The 15,234-nt window shown below is 43.7% G+C and overlaps 4 protein-coding genes across 9 annotated transcripts in view; 2 read left to right on the forward strand and 2 right to left on the reverse strand.

The window, feature by feature from the left end:
- Positions 1 to 403: 403 nt before the first annotated feature.
- LOC6575000 (isochorismatase domain-containing protein 1) lies at positions 404 to 2,520 on the reverse strand. 5 transcript variants are annotated; one of them, XM_032728213.2, is made up of 4 exons: positions 2,300 to 2,520; positions 2,043 to 2,252; positions 1,654 to 1,982; positions 404 to 1,601 (listed from the first exon to the last, which is right to left on the reverse strand). In XM_032728213.2, the coding sequence occupies exons 1-3, from the start codon at positions 2,432 to 2,434 to the stop codon at positions 1,698 to 1,700; spliced, it is 630 nt and encodes a 209-aa protein (XP_032584104.1). In that variant the 5' UTR covers positions 2,435 to 2,520; the 3' UTR covers positions 404 to 1,601; positions 1,654 to 1,697. The 5 variants fall into 5 exon arrangements, with proteins under 5 accessions (XP_032584104.1, XP_002001024.1, XP_032584106.1 ...); XM_002000988.4 differs by having other exon boundaries at positions 404 to 1,982; XM_032728215.2 differs by having other exon boundaries at positions 404 to 1,982; positions 2,043 to 2,248; positions 2,300 to 2,392.
- A 93-nt stretch (positions 2,521 to 2,613) lies between these two features.
- On the forward strand, positions 2,614 to 6,324 carry LOC6575001 (methylthioribose-1-phosphate isomerase). Of its 2 annotated transcripts, none has more exons than XM_015167783.3 (6): positions 2,614 to 2,895; positions 4,304 to 4,462; positions 4,993 to 5,228; positions 5,291 to 5,517; positions 5,581 to 5,744; positions 5,807 to 6,324. In XM_015167783.3, the coding sequence occupies exons 2-6, from the start codon at positions 4,331 to 4,333 to the stop codon at positions 6,134 to 6,136; spliced, it is 1,089 nt and encodes a 362-aa protein (XP_015023269.1). In that variant the 5' UTR covers positions 2,614 to 2,895; positions 4,304 to 4,330; the 3' UTR covers positions 6,137 to 6,324. The 2 variants fall into 2 exon arrangements, with proteins under 2 accessions (XP_015023269.1, XP_002001025.1); XM_002000989.4 differs by lacking the exon at positions 2,614 to 2,895 and adding an exon at positions 3,780 to 4,235.
- A 41-nt stretch (positions 6,325 to 6,365) lies between these two features.
- On the forward strand, positions 6,366 to 7,605 carry LOC6575002 (lysyl oxidase homolog 4). The gene is made up of 2 exons (XM_002000990.4): positions 6,366 to 7,302; positions 7,361 to 7,605. The coding sequence occupies exons 1-2, from the start codon at positions 6,456 to 6,458 to the stop codon at positions 7,591 to 7,593; spliced, it is 1,080 nt and encodes a 359-aa protein (XP_002001026.1). The 5' UTR covers positions 6,366 to 6,455; the 3' UTR covers positions 7,594 to 7,605.
- Positions 7,606 to 8,403: 798 nt separating this feature from the next.
- Positions 8,404 to 15,234, reverse strand: part of LOC6575003 (G protein-coupled receptor kinase 2) — a 55,091-nt gene continuing 48,260 nt past the window's right edge. Inside the window, exons 4-13 of the mRNA XM_015167784.3 lie at positions 13,283 to 13,378; positions 13,056 to 13,176; positions 12,391 to 12,981; positions 12,216 to 12,321; positions 11,954 to 12,143; positions 10,785 to 11,033; positions 10,563 to 10,720; positions 10,290 to 10,499; positions 9,962 to 10,225; positions 8,404 to 9,885 (exon numbers count right to left, since the gene is read on the reverse strand). Of these exons, the coding sequence (XP_015023270.1) occupies positions 9,793 to 9,885; positions 9,962 to 10,225; positions 10,290 to 10,499; positions 10,563 to 10,720; positions 10,785 to 11,033; positions 11,954 to 12,143; positions 12,216 to 12,321; positions 12,391 to 12,981; positions 13,056 to 13,176; positions 13,283 to 13,378 (2,078 nt within the window). The 3' untranslated portion in view covers positions 8,404 to 9,792. The remainder of the gene's footprint in view (positions 9,886 to 9,961; positions 10,226 to 10,289; positions 10,500 to 10,562; positions 10,721 to 10,784; positions 11,034 to 11,953; positions 12,144 to 12,215; positions 12,322 to 12,390; positions 12,982 to 13,055; positions 13,177 to 13,282; positions 13,379 to 15,234) is intronic.

Here is a 15,234-nt window from a genome sequence, read left to right on the forward strand (position 1 = left end):
ACTACTAAATTACTAAAGAGCTTTGGCTGCCTGCCCAGTGTGGGAAATGCAAATGATCCTCATCTAGTCTAATATTTCATTAGTTGTAGCGGCTGCTGCTGCTGTTGTTTTTCTTCTAGCTGCTGTTGTTGTTGTTGCTGCTGCTGTTATCTCATTACACAGACAAAGCGACCCTCGGGGCAAAATTTGGCTAATTTGGGCAAGAGGCAGCAACATCTCCATAAATTATGCAACTCCTGCCACAGCCGAGGCAACGGCTCTTTGAAGCGCCGCTCGAGATTCTCACATTTGTCAACACTCGCCGGCCACATTCTGGCGGCAAATGCGGTGGCATGCAACATGGCCAGCTAAAGGGTATTGCAGGTACTGTTATAGGGCGGACGGGTACTTGGCAGACAAAACGTAACGTGATCGTATTATATTATAATTATACAAATTTAATTATAGTATTTTAACATGATTTCTCATCGCAATCTTCAACTTTATATAATAATTATGTTAAGCCTAATTATGTTATTTCATAAATTAAATAATCGAAATAAGCGTATAACTACCTCGGTGAGCTTGGCTTGAAATTTGTTTACAGTTCGCTCTAGCTCAGTTGCAGTTGCAGTTGCAGTTGCAGTTGATGTTGCCACTTGCCACTTGCCGGCCAGCAGACACATAAATCCCAGGCCGTCGAGCTGCGATGAGCTGCAGAGCTGAGGCTTGCCTGATCGCCTGTTCATTTGCACACGGTTTGGCAATTTCACAGATTTATCATTTTTATCGTTTTGCTCAGCCAAAATTTATTAATATGCCACGCTGGCGAACCGGTCTGGCGCACCTCGGCCCGGAAATTTATGGCCGCTGGCTGCGTCAGCGATTGGCAACAGGCCGCAGCCTGCAGTCAGCTGGCAGCTAACAGCTGGAGCTGGAGCTAGAGCTGGAGCTGGCCAACTTTTACGCATGTTACCGTTGCACTGTCGCCTGGCGTTCTTGCAGCTGCTCACTCGCCGCGCCGCTGGCTGAGCTGCAGCTTAATATTTTGTGGGGATTAGATAAGCGAGCTGGTGCATAATTGGCCAGATCTTTGGGCATGCTGTTTGCATATCGCGTGCCATCATGCCGTAGCCATCAGTTTCACTTGCGATCCAATCGAGCTGGCACTCAGCTGGCAGGGCTTAGACAAATAAATTGCCAACAGAACCGGAGGGGGCTAACCAACAACTATCCTGGATAGCTAGCCAGCTATCTGGCTGCCTGGCATGCAGATGAGATTGTGATCTTGGCCTGTTATGAGTCAATCAGACGCCTGCTACATTGTCACCATCACCTAGCGGTTGCCACAGGCGCGTAGGCAAGCAACATGCGGAGGTTGTTGCGATTGCATCATGAAATTTAACTGCCTTGGAATAGTCGTACAAGGGGCGCTCAAAAGTTTTCGCATAAATTGGCAGCAAGGCGGCTTGGCGTCAATGCGAGCTACCGCTGCTGCTGCTATTGCTGCTGGCTGGCTGCCTGGCTGGCTTATAAGGCGCCGCTGAGGTAACGCTCCATTCAGCTGTCCGCTGGGCAAAATGTTTATGAGATGACGATGCTGGCCGGAGGACAGGCAGGCCCTATCTCTGCTCAATTCTTTCATAATTTCTATGAGCTACACAAAAATACTACCTTAATGGTAAATGAATAGACATCAAAGCCGCCGTCTGCCCATATCATTTCTTGTCCTTGGCATTCGTTGTGGGTAGCCCAAGCTTCAAGTCGGCTGACACTTTCTTCACGAGCGACGCTATCTCCTTGAAGGACTTGTGGTTCTTATCGGACAGCAGATTGAATATCACGCTCTCTGTGCTGGATATTATGCAACCAATGTGACGTAGTCGCTCTAGTGCCAAGTCCCGATCCTGGTTGAGACGCGATGCACAGCAGTCAGCGACCAGCCACACATCTATTCCGTTATTGATGAGGTCAAAGGCCGTTTGCTCTACGCACACATGCGTCTGTCGGGGCACTCAAAATGTTAGACGGAAATACATTATATTCGAACATGAAAACCTTGCCTCAATGCCAAAGAGCACCGCCGTCTTGGGCTTATCGCTAAAAAGATTCTTCATCAAATTTTCAACTTCCGGCACAATCATGCTGAATTTTGTCTTTGGAACGATGGCACAGGCATGCTTCACATCCAGTTCGCTAACTGTGCTGCCCAGTCTCTCGGGATATTGCTCTGTAACCACTAATGGAACATTCAACACCTTACCAGCTTCTATCTAAAACTTAAGCTATTTTCTATTTAGGATATATAAGTACAACTTACTAATTTCTTGGAATTTTCTATTACCGCCCCAATCAAGGGAATAGCGGGTTTAAACTTTTCTTGTATGTCGCACAACATGAACAACGTCTTGTTTGATTTCAGGCGGTAAAGTGATTGTCTCGTACGGTTGACCATATTTTTTCCAAAATTGATTAGTTAAATTTTGAATTTTTGAAGGAATTATTGAATTTGAAAATTCCCGCAAAGCTGTCGCCCTCTATTGGTAGTCGTAAGAACTTCGTATCACAATATGAATGCAATTCAAATTATCGATATCGATGCCGCTGTTAATATGATTGTGGAAAAAATGCGCTCTGTTAACCTAATGTTACGTGTTAAAATACAATTTCTATAAACGTTGTCATATTTTCGCAGCAACAAGTGTCGTGCATCAAAAAATTAATTTAACAGTTGTAACAGTGATGCACAAAACATAAATTAATAATTATAATTCACGGTTAGGATCGAACCCAACTGGAATGCTGCCAAATGAAATTAATACGAATTTATAAATATTGGAAAAGTTCTTGTTAGCCAAAAGCATTGATGAATTTTACATAAGACTTCTTCCAAGATTTGGAAACGTAAACAAAACAGTAAGTAAAAGTAAAGCCGGCTGTTTCATAACATTTCGTACAATTTGTAATATTGGCTTGGCAAACGAGGCATTTATCGAGCTGCCGCCCATCAGATGTTTGCTATCGAAAACCTAACATTCTTGGGCAGCAGGCCACACTGTTTTCTTTTAAACTGGTCATACAGTCTGCTACCTCGCCTATGCTTTGTTTACCTTTTGCTGTTTACATATTTTAATTTTTTAAAATTTTTATTACATCTAAGTGTTCGATTTGCCATTCAAAATTCTGTAAAATAGGCAAGTGTAAAATAGAGTGGCAATGTATTTATTGTAGTGTTAAGTAATGCTTTGAGAAAGGTCGTGCTGCTGAGCATTGACTTGGTCGCAACCACCAGTTGCATGCCGCTAATATGCATGCAATTGTGTGCAGATGCATGTGTGTGTTTGAGTGTTTATTTGTGTATGCATCATTTTTGTCGAAACACCAATTTGGCATCGAACCAGCGCCAAGTTCTTAGTTGACAGTTACAGCGCGCACAACTAATTGCAGGCGCATAAATTACGCTTCTCTGAGAATTATCAAGGCGTTCAAATTACAAACAGATACACATACATATACGCATATATAAATATTTGTGTGTAGGCATGTGTTTGGCAGGGTTATTTCACTTTCGAGATAAGCGTCGCTGTACGATTTGCTGTCTGCTGTCATATAAAAGCAAAAATATCAAATGCTCGACAACGTGCTGACGGCTAAAGCAACGCCGGCGTCAACAGCAACGCCAGCGTCGGTGTCAACGTCGGCGTCGGCATCAGCTTTGCCGTCAACACTGCCAACGCCTTTATCAATTTGCAACGGATACGCAAGTTGTGACAAGTTGAATTAATCGCTTAGCCATCGCGATGCGCTCTAGAGGCTAGACCCTAGACTCGAGACTAGCACACAATCCCAGCACTCTCACAATTAGCCTCTCTCACTTGTTCTCCCACTCACTCTTACTCTGCCTCCCATTACTCTCCCATCCCCCATCTCCCCTCAGCCAGCTAATTGCGCCGCCCTCTCTCTCTTTGCCAAACTGTTTTCGAATTGGTCTCGGTCCATTCGCATCGCAATCGTTCAGTAGCTAAGGGAAGCATTCGCCTGTCAGACGTTGTCTGAATCTGCCCCAGCAATTTTCGACTGTCCTAGAATTGGCGTTGGCGTTTCATTTGATTAATATTGATCAATTGATAAATACAGACACACAGACGCACATATACACGTTCAGTTGCGCCCTGGTCATAAATTCTGACACAAATGCTGTTGCTCTGACGCCCGCTGAATAGGAATTGAAGCAGCCGCCACTTCCCGCTGAATTGGTTTGTTTGCGTTGGCCTTCAAGCCATTAAAGCTTTGCTAATATTTTGCCTTCTTATGTCTGTTGCAGTTAGTCGTATAGTACAAATTGTATAGGATGAGCCTACAATCCATAAAATATCAGCGCGGGAGCCTGGAGATACTCGATCAGCTGCTTCTGCCCGTCGTCTCCAAGTATCTGCCGGTGCGTGGCGTCGAGGATGGCTGGAAGGTGATCAACAAGATGCAGGTGACCACCAATAATCATGTAGTTGAATTATGTTCAAATAGCCATTTGTCCGCTCTATAAATACCGCAATTAAAGGTTTCGTTTAGATCATTTAAATAAATCGTGAAGATTGCTGCCAAGCATCAAAACGCTTGCACACATCATCATCAAAATTAATTGCATCTTGCCCAACAGCAAATTGTTTGCGGATTTCTCATTTAAATGGGGTGTTCTCTACTTATTACCCAGACGGAATATTGAGAAGCGAACGCTGGGCCGCACTTTTATTTATTATAATTTTAGTAAAACAAATAAAATCAGCGAGAGGGAGAGATTATTTTGTTTACTGCTGTCTGTGTAAAAAGAGCACGTATGCGGCCCATCACGTGGACTCCGAGTCGCATTATATAATGTGACTATAAAGAGTTTATGGCCAGATAAGAGCGTTGACACAGCAGCAGCAGCAGATGATACCAAATACAAACCCCGCATTCGTACCCTCTCAGTAATTGTCTGCGTCTCCGTTTCTGTTTTGTTTACGATCTTTGTAGGTGCGGGGCGCTCCGGCTATTGCCATTGTGGGCTGCCTCTCGCTGGCCGTTGAAATCTATCCAGAGGAGTTTAGTAGCAAAAAATCGCTACGTCAGGAAATCGAAGGCAAGCTTAACTATTTGGTTTCCGCACGGCCCACAGCTGTCAACATGAAAATTTCCGCCGACGAGCTAATCACGCTAGCCAACGAGCTCACCAAGGATGATGCTATAACGGTGGAAGAGATGAAGCAAAGGTAAATCGTAAGACAAATATTCAAGTTACAAGTACATACAAGTTACAGAAATGTTATTCCAGATTCCTGAAAGCCACCGAGGCCATGCTGGAAAAAGACATTGCCGACAACCGAGCGATTGGCGCTAATGGAGCTAAGGCCATACTGGAGCATGTGGCAGAGGCAACGGGTGTGGCTACAGCTGGTCCTGTACGTGTGTTGACGCACTGCAACACGGGGTCTCTGGCGACAGCTGGTTATGGCACAGCGCTGGGCGTCGTGCGGAACCTAAGCGAGCTAGGCAAACTAGGTAAGCGACAGCTTCATTCCAAACAAGGCAGCTTCTAATTAACGAGCAACTACAACTCTGCAGAGCACGTTTACTGCACGGAGACGCGGCCGTATAACCAGGGCGCACGCTTGACTGCTTATGAGCTGGTGCACGAAAAGCTACCCGCCACTCTAGTGCTGGACAGCATGGTAGCGGCGTTGCTGCGAGTGAAGAATGTTGCAGCAGTTGTCGTGGGCGCGGATCGGGTGAGTTACTCAAGCCGTCGAATAAGCTTGACCATCTAATCAGTGTCCTTAATCCCATCCAGGTGGCTGCCAATGGAGATACGGCCAATAAAATTGGCACCTATCAAATAGCAGTGGTGGCCAAGCACCATGGCGTGCCGTTCTATGTGGCTGCACCGCTGACCTCCATCGATCTGGAGATACCCAGTGGTGATCATATCATAATCGAGGTGCGGCCCGACCGCGAAATGACACACGTGGGCGAGCATCGGATTGCGGCGCCGGGCATTAATTGCTGGAACCCCGCCTTTGATGTGACGCCCGCTTCCCTCATCACTGGCATCATCACGGAGCATGGCGTCTTTAAGCCGGAGGCGCTCAAAGTGGAGATCACCAAGCTGCTCGAGTTATAACAGCCGCACAATCTGTTGTTTCTGTTGTTAATATTTACGTTAAATGAATGCACTCCAGTTGCAAAAAGCACCGCACAGACAGTCAGAGCCACACGGAACCGCATGCAAATGAGGAGGCAGCCAGCTGGTTTTTGTATATGTAAATCGGCGCTGAACGAAAATATACAATGCACATTATATTTACACAACTAGGCTGCAGAATTGAGGCAGATGTTTCACTTGTTATGTTTTGATTCTTGAATGTTGTAGTCTTTGTTTGGCGTAGCTTAAAACCTCTGCGTAGTTTGAGAATGCCCCAGTAGATGCTAACCGACGGAGAATGGAGTCACACATAGCATCGCTTCTGTTGTTACTGCTCGGCTTGGGTTTGTGCACCTGCCATCTGAATATCTACAACAATTTTCGCAATATGCAAGTGCGCCTGGCCAGTTCGACTGCCCCAGCTCCAAATGCAAACCAGCCATTGCGCGAGGGCCGCGTGGAGATCAGTTTTGATAATGGCGCCAGTTGGGGCACCATTTGCAGCACGCATTGGACACTGCGCGAAGGCAATGTCGTGTGCCGGCAGCTAGGCTTGGGCTACGCTTCCATGGCGATTTCCAGTACGAAGCATGGCAATAGTCATACGAATCCTTGGGGCCTGGTGGGTACACGATGTCGAGGCAATGAGCGAAAGTTATTGGAGTGCTCCCGAGAGCCGACATATCCGGCCGTGTGCGAAGCCCACAATCGTAATGTCAGCACAGTGGCCTGTGTGAGCAAATCGGCAGATCTGGAGCTTGGTGTTTCGGACATCGAGATAAGTGCGTACCTAGCATTGGTCCCCATGACTCAGTTGACCTGTGCCATGGAGGAGAACTGTGTGTCGAAAGATGCGTATGTGATACGCAGAACAAATCCGAGCGCCATCCGCAAGCTGCTGCGCTTCTCAGTCAAGGCTTCCAATGTGGGCAATGCCGACGTTAGTCCCTATGCCAACTATAAGGACTGGGAGTGGCATCAGTGCCACATGCACTACCACAGCATGAATGTCTTTGCCACATTCAACGTGTACGACAATCGGTATCAAAAGGTGGCCCAGGGCCACAAGGCCTCCTTCTGTCTAATGGACTCTGAATGCAATTTAGGCGTGGCCCCTAAGTACACGTGTGACAATACCACGCAAGGTAAGTTTTCAACTGCTCCCTATTCACATGAGCTATGCTTACGCTAAACCATTGATAGGGATTACCGCTGGCTGCTCGGACGTGTACAGCCATGTGCTGGATTGCCAGTGGGTGGATGTGACCACGGTGCCCGTCAACAAAAAATATATTTTGCGCGTCGAGCTTAATCCCGAGTACGTTCTGGGCGAGATGTCCTTCGAGAATAATGGCGCCGAGTGTGACCTGGAATATACGGGCGAAATCTTAACCACAAGGGTCACCAGATGCAAACGAAAGCCGTTGCTTATATGAAAAAAAAAAATGCAATGTATAAAAAAGAATACATATAAGCCGCAATTATTTTAATTGAATAATTGAATTTAATTAAAAAATAAAAATAATAAACCAGCCCAATCTGTCAATGTGCTTGCGCTTTATAGGATTTCATAAATTGACTGATGCAGTCATATAAAATGATTCGACCCTTTTGTTACTCACTTCATTAATCGTATATTAATTATGAGTAAACTTTAAGAAATCCAGCTTTGAGTGCGTTACTTCATTATAATGACAGCTCATCCATATAATCGCAATACCAATATAATCAATAATGTCGAACTTATAAATAAAAGGACAATTGGGTATTGTTGTAGTTAAATACGTTTATTGTTTTGTTTTTTTCTTTTGTTTGTTGAATGTTGGTTTTGTTTTTGTTTCGCATTTAATTGCTCTTACACAGTAGACTATATTTGTATATCTGGTATTTATTATTATGATCTATAAATATGCCTTTAATTACTATAGATAAATATTTCGGCGCTTGCTTTGATTCCTTTGTGCTAAAATTCAATTACGCTTTTTTCGAGCTTGTGGCGTTTATTTTGTTTGACATTTTTTTTTTTGTTCTTTTTGTTTGTTTTGTTTTGAGTTGGGTTGTGCTTTATTCAATGTAATATTTATGTAAATTGTTGATTCTTGTTCTTTTTGTTTTTCATTTATTAATCTTCTTTGTTGCCATTGTATACCCTAATTTTAGCTAATTGTGCCAAAAATGAATTGAATTGCAACTAAATGTGTTTGTCTCGCATTTAAGCTGCAATCGTGTGCGATTTGCATGATGAGTAACATAATAAATTCTCCTTTATTTTTAATTGTTTGTTGCTAATTACAAAAATGCCTACACTACACATTTATACACAGAACTCTTAAACACTATCCGACGTCTCAATTAGCAATTAGCTGGCATCGTTTGCAGCATGCAAAATTGCATTATGTATACATACACACACACAGGCACACGCACACATACGGCCTCCTGCTCGAGCATAGGCTGTGGCATGTATGCAACATTATTGCATGACGAAACAACAAATATCAATAATCACGTTCGCAAAATCCTAATGAACAAATTGCAGTCAACTTAAACTTAGGCAACAGAATTGTTTGAAGAGCATTGAAAAGCATAGGAAAAGTGTGCGGCAATTATAAAAAAATGGTATATGTATATGTATGTGAATAAATGTACATTCATTTATGTAAGCATTTACATGAATATATATATATATATATATTTGCATGTATATATATATTTGTATGTTACATATATGTAGAGTTGTATGTACTTATTTATGTTAAGTATATCAATAAAAATGCATTAAAGTTGTTCGAGTATTTATGTCATTTGCTTAACACGCTAACTAAAACACCTGACGCATTAGTCCCCCTGACTGCCCGCCTCTGCTCACACACACGTTGCAATAACACGTTGAGCACAAAAACTACTTTACAAATATTACATTCGTTACTCCGGCATTGCCTCTAGATTGCCCTCTAAAGAGAAATGCGTGTAAGTGTCTGGGTGTGTATGTGTGTGTGTGTGTGTGTGTGTATAAATTTATATTAAATATATGTAGTTACTGCCTGTGTGTGTGTTTTAAGTAACATTACTTTAGGTGCTATGACAAACTGACGGCCAATTTGGCTTGCGCTTTTCATTATGTATTTATATTTGTTTTTATGTTGTTTAGTTTAGTTTTGCTTTGTAGCCTTTAAATTACCATAAAAACGTACTTGTTTAATAAGTAGCTATGGTATAGTATGCTATGGTATGTGTTCTACTACCATTGATTAAGTAACCACCTAACGTGCCTTTCTCTCAGTGTACTCGCCAGTTGTGTGAGTCTGTATCGCTTGTGAAAACATTAATAAATTAATTTTTGCATGCTTTTCGGATCCCTTCTATCCTTGCTTGCTTCCATAGTTAATCATCACACATATATATACATATACATATACATATAATTTTAAAAATGTTCGCCCTTGTGATTCGTATTGTTATGGTGGCTGTTGTTCGTGTTTTGCAATGAGTTTCAGTTGTGCTGCGCTCTGTGCGCTTCGCTCCCAATGGGGGTTTTGATTGGTTTTGGGGTTGGATGTTAATTGTGCGCGTGTGGGTCACAATTCGTTCTATGTGTGTACGTTAGGCGTTTGGGCTTTAACTAATCTATGCTATCAGCTCTCGACCGTCGTGGATGACACGCTGTGACTAGTGGTTAGCAGGTGCTCAGGAATGGGTATGGGTTGAGTGCGAGCCGGCTGCTTCTTCTGCAAATAAATTAAGACAGAACAAAACGTCAGTTACTATAAAAGAAAACACGGAGTGTGCTTAATCATTCATTACCTTGCGCCTGAATGGAAAGCAGCCGGCCTTGTCCGGTTCCGGTACGGCATTGATCAACAAGTCGGGCGTGGGACTCTCGTCGGGTCCGAAGACGTTCAGCTCGCGAAAGCATTCGGTCTCCATCATTTCATTTTGCCATGAAATGGATACAGAGCCCGTATTGAATTTCGTATAAAAATTCGTATCGGACTCGTCGATATTGACGCCCTTCACAGTGGAGAACTGTTCAATATCGAGCACATCTTTGGCGTAAACGGCGTGCGGCTGTTGGCGGCATGAAATAATGTTTAGGTGGCGCGTTATTGATTTGGCTCGACGTATTACTTACGTCTGGCACGAAGGGCGGCTCCAGCATGCCCGCCTCCAAGCGTCGCCAATTCAGCTGTGTCGAGTGGAAAAACGGATGCGCCATCACATCCTGGGCGCCCATTCGCCCATTGCGGCAGCCCAAGCGTTGCTTTATCGATTTAGCTAACAGCTGTTGGCACATTGATTTGGCTTCATCATTAAACTTGCTCGAATACTTTTCGGCATCCTCCTGCAAATGAATTATTGCTTTAATATTATTGGCTCTTGTCTTGCCTAGCGACTTGTTACGGACCTTAACACGTCTATCCACCTCCTCGCGCTTCACCTTCTCCTTGCGCATGCGAAACGGCGCCTGACCCTCGATCATTTCATACAGCAGGCATCCAAAACTGAACCAATCCGGCGAGAAGGCGTACTTCTCATTGTCTATAACTTCCGGCGCCATGTAGCCTGTTTGATTGATATATTTATGAATGCTTAAATTCTTCCTTTTAATTGGTGCACTGTCTCTTACCCACTGTGCCGACTCGTCCGCGCACCATCTCCCCCTCGGGAATCTCCACGGCCAGGCCTAGATCAGAGATGCGCACATGCCCGTGATCATCTAACAGTATGTTCTCCGGCTTGCAATCCCTGTAAACAATGCCCTGCTTGTGCAGATGCTGCAGTCCACAAGCCACCTCCGCTGCATAGAATCGGGCACGCTCTAGCTCGAACCCAGGCTCCCCGCCCATGTTGTAAATATGAAACTTTAAATCGCCGCCTGCAAGAAAAAAAGAACGAATTGAAAATCGTTTTGGGTGAACTGATAATGAGAAGAAAATAACGGTTGTTTTTTTTTAATCGCACAAGAAGTCAACAGATTAAATTTAGGGCAACAATGTCAGCTCACATGGGACCAGTTCGTGCCGACTTTGTCAATCATGTTAAATTATCCAGTGAATTTCGAAACGGAATTTCGTTGACCTTCTTTACGCATCAATTTTTTTAATATGACCCGACCCTTGAATCCAGGAAGCGCTCTAATTATATATATCGTGCTGTCTAGGGCTACCAAAATGCTGAGCCTGCTGGCTTTGTTCCATTTTAATTCAATTTTCGGCTGAATGGCGACATCGATTGGCAATTGGATGAGCGAGGAACAAAAAGGATGTTGGAATTTAATTAAAATGAGAAACGGAGCAATGCAAAAGGCGAGAATTACACATTCACTCACATAACCATTCACATACACACACATTCACATTTCATTCGCCTTCACTTTTATGAATGCATCCAAATGAAAACTGATGTCTGCCTGTTAGGCATAATGACCACGCTAACCAGTCTCTCTATCTCTCTCTCTCTTTCACTCTCTCTCTTTGTATGCTTCCGGCACTGTAAACCCAATTAGCTTGACACTGGATTAAAATCGTCGGTGCAAAAGCCAGCTGCTGGCCAACATATGATCTGAAATAGGAGAGCTCTATTGTGCCAATATAAACTAGAGTCCTTGCAGTGGCCAGCGAGAACTGAGTTCTTATCTGCCGAGCCAATGGGCGCATGGATGACATCCAATGTCAATTCTATTCATGACTGTGGTCTTTCAATCGAACGGGCCATTGTTTAGAGCAGGCGCTTGAAATCCACCGGCTGCATTTCACTTTATTCACTATGGGGCTGCTCCAACTGGATAATACGTACCGTTCATTATAGTCAGGACCAGACAGAGCGCGTCCTTTGTCTCGTATGCGTAGGCCAGATTGACAACAAATGGTGAGTTGATTTTTTGCAGTATTTGCTTCTCAATGAGCACCATGGACTCGCCCTTACGCTTTTTTATGCGCTTTTTCTCCAGCTTTTTGCACGCGTACATTTTGCCAGTGGCGCGCACCTGCGAGCGACAGCAGAGGATGACGCGTTAATGGACACGTGTGAATGCGCTGTTATCCAATTGTCCACTTACCTGACAGGCACAGACCTCGCCGAATCCGCCCTTGCCCAGCACGCGGTACATGCGAAAGGTTTTATATGTGATCGGCTGCGCCTCGAGCCACTTCCACTGTAGATATCTGCAATGGTATTTGTGTGTTAATCAAATGATTCTAATTACGCCTTTATGGACGGCATGCACAACGCACCGGTGAAAATACATAGAGTTCTCGAACTCGCGGAAAGGCTCACCAGCCAGAAACGCCTTCACCGCCTTCACGCACTGGGCAAAGATGTCCTTGCCGCCGCTGTTTAGCTTGCTGCGAACTTGTGCAATGAGATCATCGTTGAGCACATCGAGAACCAGTTCGTCGGACGGCGAGCCCGACCCGCCAGCTGATGCAGCGCCGCCGCCCTTTTTCGCATCCTGACTGCCCTCGCATTCAACGCCCTCGTCGCCATCGTTCTCCACGTCGCCATCACCGCCATTCAGCGCCAGCGCCGCATCCTCGCCGTTGTGATTGTGGGTGTCGTGCTGCAGCTTCGTGTGGTTGGTGTTGTTGATGTTGTTGCAGTTGTTGGCGGTGGTATTGTTACAATGTTCAGTCTCAGCTGTTTCAGTTGCATTGGCTATGCTGCTGTTCAGCAGCAGCTCCTCGCGCGTCTCCAGATCCAGGCCATCGCCCTCGCCGTCACCGCTGCCGCCGTTCCGCAGCTCCGCCTGTGGCTCAATGTTCAAAAAGCGCCGCCCAATGTCATGTCCTATGAATATGCGATTCACAATGAACTCAATCTCATATCTGCGAATGCCGTAAGGATTTCAATTAATAACCAGCTCTGCCTCTGCCCCCCTCTATTCCCGCCTGTCACTTACTTCACTACCTGATCCAAGAAGCTGATGTAGCGAAAGTAAACGGGCCGCTTGTTCTCGCAGAACTGACGAAAGAGCTCACGACCAATCGGCTGTTGGTCTATCACGTAGCCATAGCTTATGTCTGTGTGCGTGTGTGTGTGTGTGTGTGTTTCGATAAGCGATAAGCAAATAAACAAGATTAATATTCAAAACGTTTTTAGATTTCTATCTTTCCATCTGTCACTCACCTAATTTGTCTTTCAGGTGGATGCACTGCGATATGTGTGGAAATTGTAATATTTTTCGCCATTTTTTACTTTTTCCCTTGTTGCTGTCAGAACCACCTAAAATATAGAGCAAATAAATGGTAATTAACCTTATATGAGTTTTAAATAATAATATGCATTTCATATGATATAAGTGTAAGTTCACAAAGGATATTCGGCTCGTTGGCTTCGTTAATTATTTTCTAGTTTCCCTTATTATAGTTTATCTCTAGCCCATATACATCAGTTACAATTCTGCTTTAAATATACATAGTTCATTTGTAAACCATATTTTCAGCATATACCAGTTAAAACATTGTGACATTTCATAACCACTTCAAACAATATTTCCTTGCCAGTCATCAACATTTCTTGCATTTCCCCCAGCTTAATGAACATATCCAATTTATTTTGTGCATTTGCTACCGCAATCAAGCACAGATAAGTGCAGCTTCAACGATTTATGAGAATATTGATAGCATATGATTAAATAATCAGAGATGAAGCACGGCCCAGTCGCTCTATTGTGGGAAATAACTAAACTGTGCTTTAATACATGGTATTTTACAATGTCCGGCGGTAAACTCCTGATGTTTGACACTTGATGCCACAGCAGGTGCTTGTCGATAATTTAACACTCTAGTCTGCCTGGCTTCATTGCCGGAATATGAGATTGCAATTGCCGAAAGGCTTTGTCAGAATTAATAATGCTGGTATTAAGATAAAATTATGCTGCTGCTAAGGCTTTTCATAAATACATATATAAATAGACTAAGCTTAGCTATTAAACGGATTTAATTCGAGATCATGGGATTAGGAACAGCTCAAATGACGACGCTGGGAGCAAATGTTAATTTGATTACAAAATGAATGGATAGTGTATGAATGGCCATTGCTATACTCTGCAAAGAGTTCTCTAGCAAGAGGAATAGCAATTCCTCTGCAATTTAACGAAGTCGATTCAATATTTTGACCAAGAAACCACACAAAAAGGCAGCCAACAATGACTAAATCACTAAATCAAGTGCGGCATTTGGATTTGCTCTGACCGACTGGTCTGTCGATAATAGTAGAGTCATAAAATGTAGCAAGTAAATCGATTTAGACAGCATAAAGGACGCATGAGCTGGAAGGAGCAGTCAAGCAGCAGCAACAGCAGCAGCAGCGGCAGCAGCAGAGCATAAATGTCAAAAGCAGTCAAATCGAAATCAATGCGTTAACTATAGACGCAAGCATTGGCTGTGTAAAACTAAACCACGTCGAAAAGGATCGAAACTCAATCGGACAGCTTTTCGTTTGGCAGCGCTGAAAACTATGCTATAGCTACGCACATGCACACATGCATACGTACGCACGTATACACATACGTCACATACACTGCGCACATACACGCAAGCCACAATACTTTCCACAAACTAACCGTCGCTCAGCATTGGAGTGCCTAAGTGGGCGTGGCCGCACCCTAAGGCACATATAACTCATCACAGAACACGAATCAGATGTGTGTGCAGTTTGAATGTTACTTGCACACACACACGCACACACATACACATACACATGCATACACACATACATACTGAAATATACTTGAATATTACGAATGGTTTACAGTTGAGTGAACACAATTGCACTGCATTTGGCGATGTGAAAAGAAAGGTTCAAAGAATCTCAAAACCTCAACTCGTTAGATGTTAGAGATGTTTATAGCTAATATTGTATTTAGTCTAGACTTATTGCAAAAACAAAAATTTTAGAAAATAAAATTATAAGCAAAATTTTGTTACAAATATATATATTTTTTTTTATATAAATTAAAACGGTTGCTGCAAAAGTTTCGTGAGATTCTCGTGATGCAATGCCATCATGAGGACTCATCTCTATCTAACAGACACGCTCTCACACACACGCACATGCATACTAACACACACTTGCAT

This window comes from Drosophila mojavensis, unplaced genomic scaffold (genome assembly GCF_018153725.1).
Source record: "Drosophila mojavensis isolate 15081-1352.22 unplaced genomic scaffold, ASM1815372v1 contig_231, whole genome shotgun sequence".
Lineage (NCBI taxonomy): Eukaryota > Metazoa > Arthropoda > Insecta > Diptera > Drosophilidae > Drosophila > Drosophila mojavensis.